The 12,230-nt window shown below is 34.4% G+C and overlaps 1 protein-coding gene across 2 annotated transcripts; it reads left to right on the plus strand.

Moving 5' to 3' along the window:
* The first annotated feature begins 484 nt into the window (after window positions 1–484).
* Window positions 485–12,229, plus strand: LOC133845877 (myophilin). 2 transcript variants are annotated; one of them, XM_062280503.1, is made up of 3 exons: window positions 485–738; window positions 10,922–11,263; window positions 11,329–12,229. In XM_062280503.1, the coding sequence occupies exons 1-3, from the start codon at window positions 685–687 to the stop codon at window positions 11,497–11,499; spliced, it is 567 nt and encodes a 188-aa protein (XP_062136487.1). In that variant the 5' UTR covers window positions 485–684; the 3' UTR covers window positions 11,500–12,229. The 2 variants fall into 2 exon arrangements, with proteins under 2 accessions (XP_062136487.1, XP_062136488.1); XM_062280504.1 differs by lacking the exon at window positions 485–738 and adding an exon at window positions 10,761–10,854.
* The last annotated feature ends 1 nt before the right edge of the window (window position 12,230 follows it).

Below are 12,230 nucleotides of genomic sequence, written 5' to 3' on the forward strand. Positions count from 1 at the left end.
TACAATATATATTTATGTGAATAAAATGTAACTAATTCTCAAGGCAACTAAAACAAAGGCCCAGCAATATCTTTATTTCAATTTTTTTGTAATTTTCCTGTTTTTTGTTATTCTTGTGATTTGTCAAGGTCATGCTTGGAATGTTGTGTTTAGGATAAGGCATGTTTCATTACTAATAAACAGCGTCGGCAGCAGCAGCTGAGCTGAAGCTTCATATCAGTTCACTCACTTTCATTGCCAAGCAAAGGAATAACATTGTGCACAGCACACATTATGACATCATCAGCAACAGCAGCTGAGCTTGAGCTTTTGGCCGATGGGAGCTTTTGAGAACAGCTCATGTTAAACGATTTCAAATTCGGAGAATAGAACTTGCACTCTCACTGTTAATCATGCGCTCTCACTCTCTCTCGGCCGCTCGAGCCGTTAACATTTGCTGTTAGTGTGCGTGAGTGAAGTTTTCTTGGTCTGCATGTTTAACTGCTACGCTCAAAGCGCTTTTAACTTTTGCTGTGTACGGACGTGTTTTCTTCGCTTGCGTGTCGAATATTCCCAAATTGTGATAAACATTCCATTGGCCAGAGTGCAACGATAAGTTTTCGGACCAAGTAAAAACGCGCCCTGCAAACCCGTTTCCAGCCCAAAATCCAGCAACTTCAAACCACAACAACAACAAATATTAACATGTCTTCGAATCGTGCTCCAAAGAGTGGCTTTGCGGCCGAAGCGCAGCGTAAGGTAAAAACAACAACAATACAACATCAAGAGCACAAACAAATTTTGTTTTTGCCAAAAAAAAACGTATTGAGCTAGTGTGTGTGTGAAGCTGCATTTTGACTTTATTTGGGCATTTGAAACCGAGTTTAGCCAGACTAAAAATGGTCTTAGGAATGACCTCATTCCGAATTGGCGAATAATGCGCGTTGCCGATAAGTCATCTTAAAGTATGTGAGTTTGTGTGTGTGTGCGTGTATCTTAACAATGCATGCGTAATGTCTGTGTGAGAGTGTGTGCGTTTGTGTATGATTGAGCTTAAATTTCTTGAATGCTAGTTGCTATGCAACTCTTAATTTAAATGATGGGCGCAAGAGAGGATCGCAGGGTGAGCTTCCCTTATTGTTGCTGATGCTAATTCGACAACATTAGTAACGCTTATTTACAACAATTTACATGCATTCGTATAATATATCTACTGCATTGGGCTTGCAGCTATTTATTGTTTCCCCTTTGAGGCAATTATGTAATGCCCTATCCCTGTGTGTGTGTGTGGCAATGCGACGTGAGTGAAATTGAAATTGTATATGCTTAGCTAAGGGGGAGTGGGGGGAAAATGGGGCTTGAGGCAGGGGAGATTAAGTGCAGTTTACCAATGGACAACACAACTACAAAAACAAAAGGCAATGTGTGTCTACAGTTACAGCAGCGACTGCGTTGCCACCCTTTTTGCTGTCAGTTTGCCAGTTGCTTCCCCTCACCGCTTGGGGCGCACGATCAATGGCTTCGCAGGAGCCAACGAGCTTTTGAGACAGAGACAGAGGATAAAGTTGATGATGTCATTTTCTGGCTGCCGCCTGCCAGCTGCTCGTCTTCTGCTTCTTCTTCATTAGTTACCAAAATGTACAAGCAACAACAACCAAAAAAAAGTAAAAAGCGCCCCACGTAGCGATAGCACCTTTGACGCACTCACACACATGCGCGCCGCACTTTAAAGCAACTCGAGTTGCGTATAAGTGTGTGTGTGTATGTGAGTGTGCAAACAAAAACAACATGCCGCTGAATCAACTTTTCAAAATTGTTTGTCCATTTAACTGTTGAGGTGTATGCGCAAGCGTATGTGTGTGTGTGTGTAAGAATATGTGGTTAAGTGCTGAGTCGCTTGCCAGTTATTTTGTGTACTTTTATGGCAACGACTCAAATTTCAATTTTCAGCAAAAAATCGAGCAACTAACACTACTATTGAAGGCGCCTGTTCCTTCGTCTTCGTCGTCGTCCCCCTTCCCCCAAGAACAGCTAGGCAACCCTTTTTGCTTTTTGTCCCCTTCCCTCCCCGTTTGCAGCCCTGCTCTTGAAGCAAGTTTCATTAATTAGTCGGTTCTCTTGTTGTCTATTGTCCGTTCTTCATGTATGAGTAGCCATACAAACGTTAGCACCCATGGGCAGGTACATAAGTATATACCTAGATATATACATAGTAATCACGGTTAGACACTCACACACACACGCAGACATTTGCTAGATATGGTCACATTAATACATCCGCAGCAAGTTACCCATTGGTATCAGTTGTCTAAATGGAACTTGTCGCTCGCTTACAACTACACAAGCAATTAATGTGTGTGTGTGTGGTTAGTACTTTTTTTTCATTTTTTGGTAAGCCATCGTATAGACATTTTCAGATAAGCCATAAAAAGTGATGGGCAACATACACACACATCATAATCATAAATCTAAATGTTGTTTGGATTTCCGGTGAAACTTTACACGAATGCCAAAAGCAGAGTTCTCATTTCTAATAATGGAACTCAAGTCATATACTATTCTCACTTGCCTAACGGAATTTGTACTTTCCTTATCAATAGACGCGTCTACAAGGTTTATTATTTATTTTTTACGGAGCATAACTACATATGTAAGTAGATTGCAAAGATTAGGTAGAGACACTTCATTTGGTAGATAGAATTCCACTTTACCAAATATTAGATTATATTTTTATAGATCTTCAAAAGTATCAAAAGATTTTTACTTCAAAGATTTTCGAAATTTTATTGTCTTACGTTTGGTAGACAGATTTTATATAGTTTTTTACGGAGTATAGATTGCAAAGATTAGATAGAGACACAACTAAAATTGTAGATAGTTTCGGATTTTCTAAATATTTGATTATATTGATATAGATCTTGAAAAATTACCAAGAGATCTTTACTCCAAAGATTTTCAACAATTTTATTGTTATTATTGTAAGTTTGGTAGACAGATTTCAAATAGTATGACTTGACAAATCATCAAAAGATCATTACTACAAAAGATTTTCAAAATGAAATGGTTTGGTAGACATATTTAATATAGTTTTTTACGGAGCATAACTAAATTTCAAAGATTAGGAAGAGACACTTAATTTGGTAGATAGATTTGAATATCAAATATTAGATAATATTCTTAAAGATCTTCAAAAATCATAAAAAAATCTTTACTCGATTTTCGAAATTTTATTGCAAGTTTGCTAAACAGATTTCATAAGGTATGACTTTAACTAAGTTTGGATTATTTTGTTATAGATCTTGACAAATCATCTTTTCTTCAAATTTTAAGATAAATGTTTCGTACATATTGTACGTTGAATAAATATATCTTACATAGTTCGATCGTAGCAAATATTCGAATATTTCTCTACAGATCTTGAAAAATTGCCAGAAATTTCGTTTCTGCAATTTTTCGAAAGTCTTGCGATTACGATTTTCATTTCCGGGTAATCACTGTAGCCCTTTTGCTGAAAGAGGTCTCTCTCTCATTCGATTTGTGCATGTTTTGCACTGTTTACATTTATCAAAACAAAACAGAAAAGACAACAGTGGGGGACACTGCAAAAAACATAAAAATAGCGAAAAACAGTCACATAATTGACCTCGTTTACGCGTTACGTTTATTTTGCGGTATTCCAAGCTTGAGTGATTGTTTTTTCTGTGGCTTTTTAACCAAATATCGGTCAGCTCAAGAGCTTCGCAATTGCCATCGACACTGCGATTGTGGGGAGAGGGGGGCGGCACAGCATTGGGGGACTCGAGACCCGAGACACGGACATGACACATCGAAAAGAAAGCGAAACCGAAAAAAATCGAAATGAATAATCGCAACGAACTGACAGATTTCCGATAAGTTTTAAAGCGTTGCTTTCGAGTACAGTGATCACTCGATCAAAGGAGCGATCAACTGGCTGCTTTAATTAATAAATTACGATTTGCGGGCATTAGTTTGACTGTACTTTTGAAATTATTCAAAAAATATCGTTCAAAAAAAGACTACAGAAACTTATGAAGTAAAGATTAACAAATGTACATTATTTGATGTAAAATCTTGAAAATCGATAGTCATCAATTCATTATTTAGCTTTATTCAAACTTCATAAAAATTAAAGCATAAAATTCCTCAATGGAAAATACCACAACAAAATAATAGAGAAGCGCTTTAAGTAAAGATTAATAATTAAACATTATTTGATGTTAAATATTTCGTTTTCTTCAACCCCATTAAAAGTTAAAACAAAAAATTCCTCAATGGAAAATACCGCTCAACAAAATTCTACAGAAACTTAGGAAGTAAAGATTATCAATTAAACAGAATTTGATGTAAAATCAAAATAATTTATGGTCTCGAAATTTTGTTTGATTATTTAGCTTTATTCAAACTTCATAAAAATTAAAACATAAAAATCCCTCAATGGAAATTACCGCAACCAAAAACAATAGAAAAACTTTGGAAGTAAAGATCAACAATTATTTATTTTTTTATGTAAAGTCTAGAAAATCTATAGTCATGAAATTTTGTTTGAGTTTATTCAATCTTTTTGAAATTCAAAATTAAAATTCCTCAATGGAAAATCCCGGAACAAAAAACCAAAAAGAAACGCTTCAAGTAAAGATTAACAATTAAACATAATTTTGATGTCTTTATAAACTTGAACATTTTTAGTTTACTTGGGATTGTTTGTTCTTCGCGGCATTGCTAAAAAATTAACCACACATTGAATTCACAGTACATGAGTCAAGCATAAAGATGTTAACTAATCATTTGCTAGTTGCGTTTGTGAATTATTGCCAAAGTTCACAAAAATTCACAAACCGAACAAGCCGGCAAATGACATCATCATCATCATCACCATCGATGTGATCGTCATCGTCATCTGTTGATCGTTTTTTTAGTTTTTTGGCATCCTACAAATTGCTTATTACGCAATGATCCGTTGCGACTTCGAAGCGATTCGAAATTCGAATAATGCTTTGCCTGTCACTTCTTTCATATATTGAATGAAAATAAGAGATGAGTAATAAACAACTGAGAAAACACACATAACATGGATCGTACATGCTCGTAAATATGTTCAAACTGTGCAACCGGAAACTTGCGTCAGCATTTTGTTAGATTTTTTTGGTTTTACATGCTCCTTGAGGGCGATTTCACTTTCTACCTGAATATGATATGTGGGCGTTGTGATGTGATGATGATGACGATGATGATGTGTCTTGCCCGCAGCAAGGAAATCCGTTGGAAAAAGCTTTGACAGAGTGGCATTTTTTTTTAATTTCACTAAAAGCTAATGAAGTTGGCCTGACTCGATTTCCATAGGCTTGGCTTGTCCCCCTTTTTTTTTACTTGGCTAATGCGCATTGCGTGCGGGCTAAGAAAAACACCCAGAGTTGAACCTTTTAACCACTCTCGTTGTTAGTTGTCAACTATCTGAAAACTCCATCAAAAAATGAAAAGTACTTGAAAACTAATTACACTTTTTTTTTAGTTTTTTTGACGTTGTCACGCTCGCTGTAATTGCGCGTAATAATCGCGCTTCATTTATCATCTGACCCACAGACCCAGTGCCCAGTGCTCAATGTTGCTCAGTGACCAGTGACCAGTGACCAGTGACCAATGTCAGTGTCAGTGTTTCATTTCCAGCTGTTCCGCATGCGCCATTTTCGGCTAGCGTTTAACGGTACACGCCAAAAGTCAGTCCATATTGAGCACAAGTGCTAGGCCACTTGATAATGTTGATGACATTTTTTTTGGAGAGCTTTGAGAACGCGGCGCTGCGTTGATAAGCGTTTCCCTCACTCTCTCACATCCTCCCACCCGTCGTGCACATTATTTTCCCCCTCTCCTTCACTCATTGTATTTTTTTTTTTATTATTTTGCGTTCTCTTCGATAAGGCAAACACGTTCCAGAACATTTTCTGTGTTTGTATATAGATCGCGTTTACTCTTGAGGCTTTTGTATGTATTCAATTATTTACTGTACTTTTCAGTCACAAACTTCTATACACACGTATGTGTAAAGAGTACATATGTACTGAGTACAGTCGTCGAATTTCGTCGGCGACCTCATAGCGAAACTCTATAAAAATGAAATGCTGCTTTGACTGAGCTCAGAGCACTCTGCTGACTCATTAAAACAGCGCTAAAAATATTTGTTCATAAGAAATATAACAAAAAAAAAAACCTTCTTTATGTAAGAAAGCTTAAATGAATTTAAAATACTCTATAGATGTGATCGTGTGGTGTATAAGATGGTATTTTTTATGTAAGATAACTTCAATGATACTTTATAGATGTGATCGTGTGGGATGATCGTGTATAATAAGTAATTTGTTGGGTCAGACTGGAATAGTTGAGGTTTTAAAAGTGATGTTAAAGATGTTAAAGTTTTTATGTTGAATATCGAAGAAGCGTTTATTCAACTGTCTTGCAATATAGTTCTGTAGATCTCAGAGACTATATCAAATACTTAGAAACTATATCAAATACTTATATGAAATTAGTTTTATTTCATCGCACTTTTCCAACTTTGATACGTTTCCAAACGCCTCAAGCTATCAATCCAATAAAAGGAATCAATTATGATCTTTACATTATTTTCCGCCAAATTCTTGAATCAGTTATGATCTCTGCATTATTTTCCGCAAAGCTCTAGAATCAATTATAATCTCTACAAAATTTCCGCAAAGTTCTAGAATAAATTATGATCTTCACATTATTTTTTTGCAAAGTTCTAGAATCATTTATGATCTTTACATTATTTTCCTCAAAGTTCTATTTATAAATTATGATCTTTACATTATTTTCCTCAAAGTTGTATATTCTTTTAAAATACAGAGTATCAAAAATTGTTGACCGTTGCTATTTTTTGATTTTAATTCAAACATATTGTTTATTTTCATATTCTGTTCCTATATATATGTTATTGTAAGCCATGTCTTGCCAATTCCAAGCTTGGCATTCCAATTCGCTTATTGTCTGGTCACAGCACACAAAACCATAAACATCTGTAAATATTTATGCATATGTTATGTCTGTGACTGAGTGTGGCTAGAAATGTGTAAGAAATAGCCCGAATTCATTAGTAAGTTAACGGCTGTTTTTTGTTATTTATGATCATGAATAATTTTATTCATAATATAGCCGGTCTTTGGTGCTGAAACTAACGAATAAAATAGTGTGTATTCCTAATCAAAATTTATGCAGAATGTCCCGAGGGTGTCAATTTATCTGCCATCAACATAATTATCATCGAGAATTATGATGATCATCGCGTTCGGTTCAGACGAATGTCAATCACACAATGTGCTTTATTAATTGATCTACGATTCTTCTCCAAACGCTTCAAACATGATAAATTGACCCCGCATGCCACATTCTCCCATTGTCTTGATTTTCAATCTCACTGTTATTTCTGCTTTTGAGGGGGTTAACCTCGTTCTCTGTGTGTGCTCATCTTGGATCTAATGACCTGACCGCGATTGTTAAATACCGTTCTTTTGTGCTGTTTTTCTCTGTTTTTTGGGTGCTTGGCAAAAGTGAAGATAATGTTTGGGTTAATTGCAATACTGTAAAAACGGTGAGCTTTAATTATCGATAACACGGCCGATAATTGCGAACACCATCGTCAGTGCAAACTCATAACATACAAAAGAATGCGCAAAGTAAAAACCAAAAACAAAAACAAATAAAACTCTTGATAAAGACATAAAATGCGAATCTGTTTAGCATTTTTTACGAGCGATATATCTGCATATCAGCTTCTTGATCAGCTCATCAACAGCACGTAAAGTTGATCGATAACACAAATACCGTTGCGCTTGAAGAGCTGAACTCGAAGATATGGCGAAAGTAAGATTGAGTACACAGAGAAAAATATGAAGTACCTACGAAAATTTATTGTGCATTTTACTAAATTAAAATGATGAACTTTTTATCAAATATGTATTTCTGAAAATATGTTTATTTTTATTTATTATTATATATTTTTGTTCATATTAATAAATTAAAATAATGAACTTTTTATGACGTATTTCGAAAATTGATTTATTTTTTATTGATTATATACTATCTCTTGAAATTACTTATATTGATATGAAGTTTTTTGAAATATTTATAATGAAATTTGAAAGAATAAGTAAATTTCTTAACTAAAATGATGAACTTTTTATTATACTTTTCCGAAATTAAATTATTTTGTTGATTTATTAGTTTTTTTTTATTTTTGTATTTCGTAAAATTTATCACTTACATAAATATGAAGTTAAAGGAAGTATTTATATTGAAATTTGAAAGAATGAGTCAATTTCTGTATAGAATTTCTCATAGCATAATTTTTATCTTTAATATTTAATCCCTTTTTTAAGTTACTTACATAAATATAAAGTTTTAGGAAATGTCTATAATAAAATTTGAAAGAATAAGTCAATCTCTTAATTAAAATGATGGACTTTTTATCATACATTTCGAAAAATAAATCATTTTATTGATGTATTATATAATTTTGTATTTCTTTGAATTTGCTTATACATATGTATTTATTACTTACATAAATATGAAGTTAAAGGAAGTGTTTATATTGAAATTGGAAAGAATGAGTAAATTTCTTAACATAATCCAATTATTTGTCACACATCATTCGTTTTGTCTTTGATATTTAATCCCTTAAATATCCATTAGTATCAATTTACATGTTAAATGAGTTTTTATTAATACCAAATTAAAGCCTAATAATGTTAATTAACAATTTAAATTATAGCATGCTTGGCATCAATTCAGAAATTCGAACCGCGATCTTTCCTTTATATTTTAAGTAAAATGCTTCGCCATTTTTTTCTCTCCATGTATAACGGTGCATTAACCTATGTACGTAATGCCACCTCACCCTGTTTGCCTTGGAGCACCCTCGTCATTTCCCTTTTAGGGCGCTGCGATAAGGAACAAAGCAAAACAATTTGCAAAAACCACTCAATTGACGACAAACAATCGTTCCATTTGTTTCTGAGATCATTCATTTTAATAGAGTCGCTGTCACAGTCAACTCGACGTTCGTTGATAGAGTGAGCAGGCGAGAGGGAGTGCGAGAGAGAGAGAGAGACCGTGAGAGAGCATGATTGTTAATCTAAATTCATTTAGCGACAGCAATTCAATTAAATAACACTAATAACTAGGTGCTAAACGGTGCTGCGATTTAACCCCACCAAAAAAACTACAAATAACTGCCAAAAGCGAAATGTGAAGACATCACGCAAAGCAAAGTTGATTCTCAACTGGGTCTCTCAATGACCACTCCAATAATTCTCAACAAGTGGGCCTCGTCTAGTCGTCTACAAGCCAAAAGCGGTGCGAAGGACGCCTAAGCAAATGCCGGCTTTGCTTTAGGCCATATATGGTGCGGGCAAAATACAAATCGTCTAACAACATTAACAAATATGGTTATTGATTATGTGCAAAGAGTTGCAGGCAAACGAGCTAGCCAAAAGTTGACCATTTATGGCGATATTTTGCCAAAATTCACCCACCCCAGCTGTGGGAAAAATTAAGCTGAAAGATAAGCGATAAACAAATTTGGAGAAACTTAAAATCTTGGATTGACAATTAGTCATGTTACAAGATCAAAAGTAAAACTGAAATTTACTTCCTCAGTTCTGGGTGTGGAATTGTTTTTTTCTTTTATCCGCTATTAATACTTTCTTTTAACTTTTTGTCTGTCTCCCTAAAAAGTATAAATATTCTTTATCGAAGAAGTTTTTTAAGAAATACTTTTATTTGGTCTAAGTTGCTTTGGCTGACATTTTGGTATATTTTGTATTCTATGGTGTATTTTGAATGTAGTATTATATTGATATACCAAATAGTCTTCAGTATATTTTAGTATTTTTTATGTTTTGTTGGTTTTACTGAAATGCGTAGCCATATCGATATACTAAATATAATATATGGTATTTTTTAGTATTTTTAGAGTTTATCGATATGCCAAATATGGTATTTTTTTGGTTTCATTGAAATGGGTAACTATGACAATATACCAAATATAGTCTTCGGTATCTTTTTGTATTTTTTTGTTTTTATTTTTATTGAAATGGGTGGCAATATCAATATAACAAATAAAACCTTTGGTATAATTTAGTATTTTTGGCTTTATTGAAAATGGGTAGCGGGTATCTCACATTCGAGCACACTCGATTGCAGCTTTCTTTCTTCTTTTAAATATATATCTACTATATGTATGCATATGTGATACATTGAGTGAAAATCACATGCTTCTTAGAACAATTTTATTATTATTTGATTTATAAAGAACTCTTAAGAACACAAATAGACTTTTTCTTCGTTAGGCATAAATATAACATTGTATATAGTGACATTTGTTTATGAGGGGAATAAATGTATACATATAAGAAACTGCAGAGTTAGTTTTAATAAAATTAAATAAAATAAAATAAAATAAACTCGGAATTTATTATAGAAACATTCCCTGGAAATTCTCTTATTGGAAAATTCGAAATTTTTCTGCATGATTCCCACAGATTCACTCAATTTTTATGTGTTTCTTATGAGCAAGAATTTCTATTGTTTGGCCCGGCAAAACTGTTTGTCTGGGGTAAACTGCAATCTTATCCTCATCCAAATTAATATACAACCTAAGAGTGAATTGTTAGCCGACTCTATCTATGGGTGTGTATGTTTATGGGCAATTACCGATACGTGAGTTATCAGCGATTTCTTTCCAAGATAACACAAGAATATATAGAGCCCGACATGATTTCAGTTGCGATTCGGCTTTAGTCTGGGCAAATTGCATCGTACGCTATAGACATGTACCAATCAAAGGTGCTAAAACAGTTGAAAAAATAATATATATGAAATAAATTAATGAAAATTTCTTTTTTTCTTGCAGATCAACTCAAAGTACAGCGAGGAGCTGGCTCAGGAGTCGCTGGAATGGATCAAGGCCGTGACCGCAGAGCCCATTAACACATCCGGTGATACGGACAATTTCTTTGAAGTGCTCAAGGATGGCGTGATCCTGTGCAAGCTGGCCAATGCTCTGCAGCCGGGCTGCATCAAGAAGGTCAACGAGAGCAAAATGGCCTTTAAGTGCATGGAGAACATCTCGGCATTCCTCGAGTGCGCCAAGAACTTTGGTGTGCCCACACAGGAGACATTCCAAAGCGTCGATCTCTGGGAGCGTCAGAATCTCAACTCTGTCGTCATCTGCTTGCAGTCGCTGGGCCGCAAGGTAAATGATTAAATGCTGTAATCATTTCACTCAACTTTTATTAATGCCACGTATTTATTTTGCAGGCATCCAACTTCAATAAGCCATCGATTGGTCCCAAGGAGGCGGACAAGAATGTGCGCAACTTCAGCGAGGAGCAGCTGCGTGCCGGCCAGAATGTGATCTCTCTGCAGTATGGCTCCAACAAGGGCGCCACTCAGTCGGGCATCAACTTTGGCAACACCAGACACATGTAGAGACCTGACCTCTAATTACACACTTTCAGCACCTCCTCATACACAATATATATATGTATACTTATTATATGTATCAACATTCCGCAATGAAGCCAAAACCAAAACCCCAAATTCTCCCATCTTCCAAAAAAAGTGAAAACATCGTTTGAAATGAAAAACTCTACTTATATATTATGTAATGTGACGATGATGTATTTATAAAAATGAGCTTCAACTATTTGTATTCCAATTTACCATGATTGCACCAGGCGTAAACTATTCTTAATTTTTAATATTATTAAGTACTCGCAAAGTACGGATGAGTTTTTTAGAATGATATATTCTATTTTCAACAAGTAAAGATACACAAACAAAAACAACACATATATTTAGTATGCAAATTTCACACCTCATTCTTTTGGACACAGTTATTATTAAAGAACTTTACTTTACTATATTATTATTATGGTTACATAACTCAGATTAGCACTCAATTTGCGTGCCATAAATGTGTACACGTATAACGAAAATTCACGGGTTGCCTTGTGACTACTCCAAGTAACGAATATTGTATTTCAAATTCAAAAATTTAATCAGCAGAAAGAAACGATTACAAATCAAAACTGTTAAACCACCTGAATTTCAATTAAATACCTGAGCATTTAAAAATAGACACCGATAAACAAACAAACATAATCTATGAATGTTATTCACAATGTTGAAAATAAATAATTATTCTTTTATAAATCAAG

This window comes from Drosophila sulfurigaster, chromosome 3 (assembly GCF_023558435.1).
Source record: "Drosophila sulfurigaster albostrigata strain 15112-1811.04 chromosome 3, ASM2355843v2, whole genome shotgun sequence".
Classification (NCBI taxonomy): Eukaryota; Metazoa; Arthropoda; class Insecta; order Diptera; family Drosophilidae; genus Drosophila; species Drosophila sulfurigaster.

Excerpts from the sequence above, each read along its gene's own strand:
- LOC133845877 (XM_062280503.1), top strand. The coding sequence starts at position 685 with ATGTCTTCGAATCGTGCTCCAAAGAGTGGCTTTGCGGCCGAAGCGCAG. Across the intron at positions 739-10,921 it reads CGGCCGAAGCGCAGCGTAAG|ATCAACTCAAAGTACAGCGA; the intron begins GTAAAAACAACA and ends TTTTTCTTGCAG. Across the intron at positions 11,264-11,328 it reads TGCAGTCGCTGGGCCGCAAG|GCATCCAACTTCAATAAGCC; the intron begins GTAAATGATTAA and ends TTTATTTTGCAG.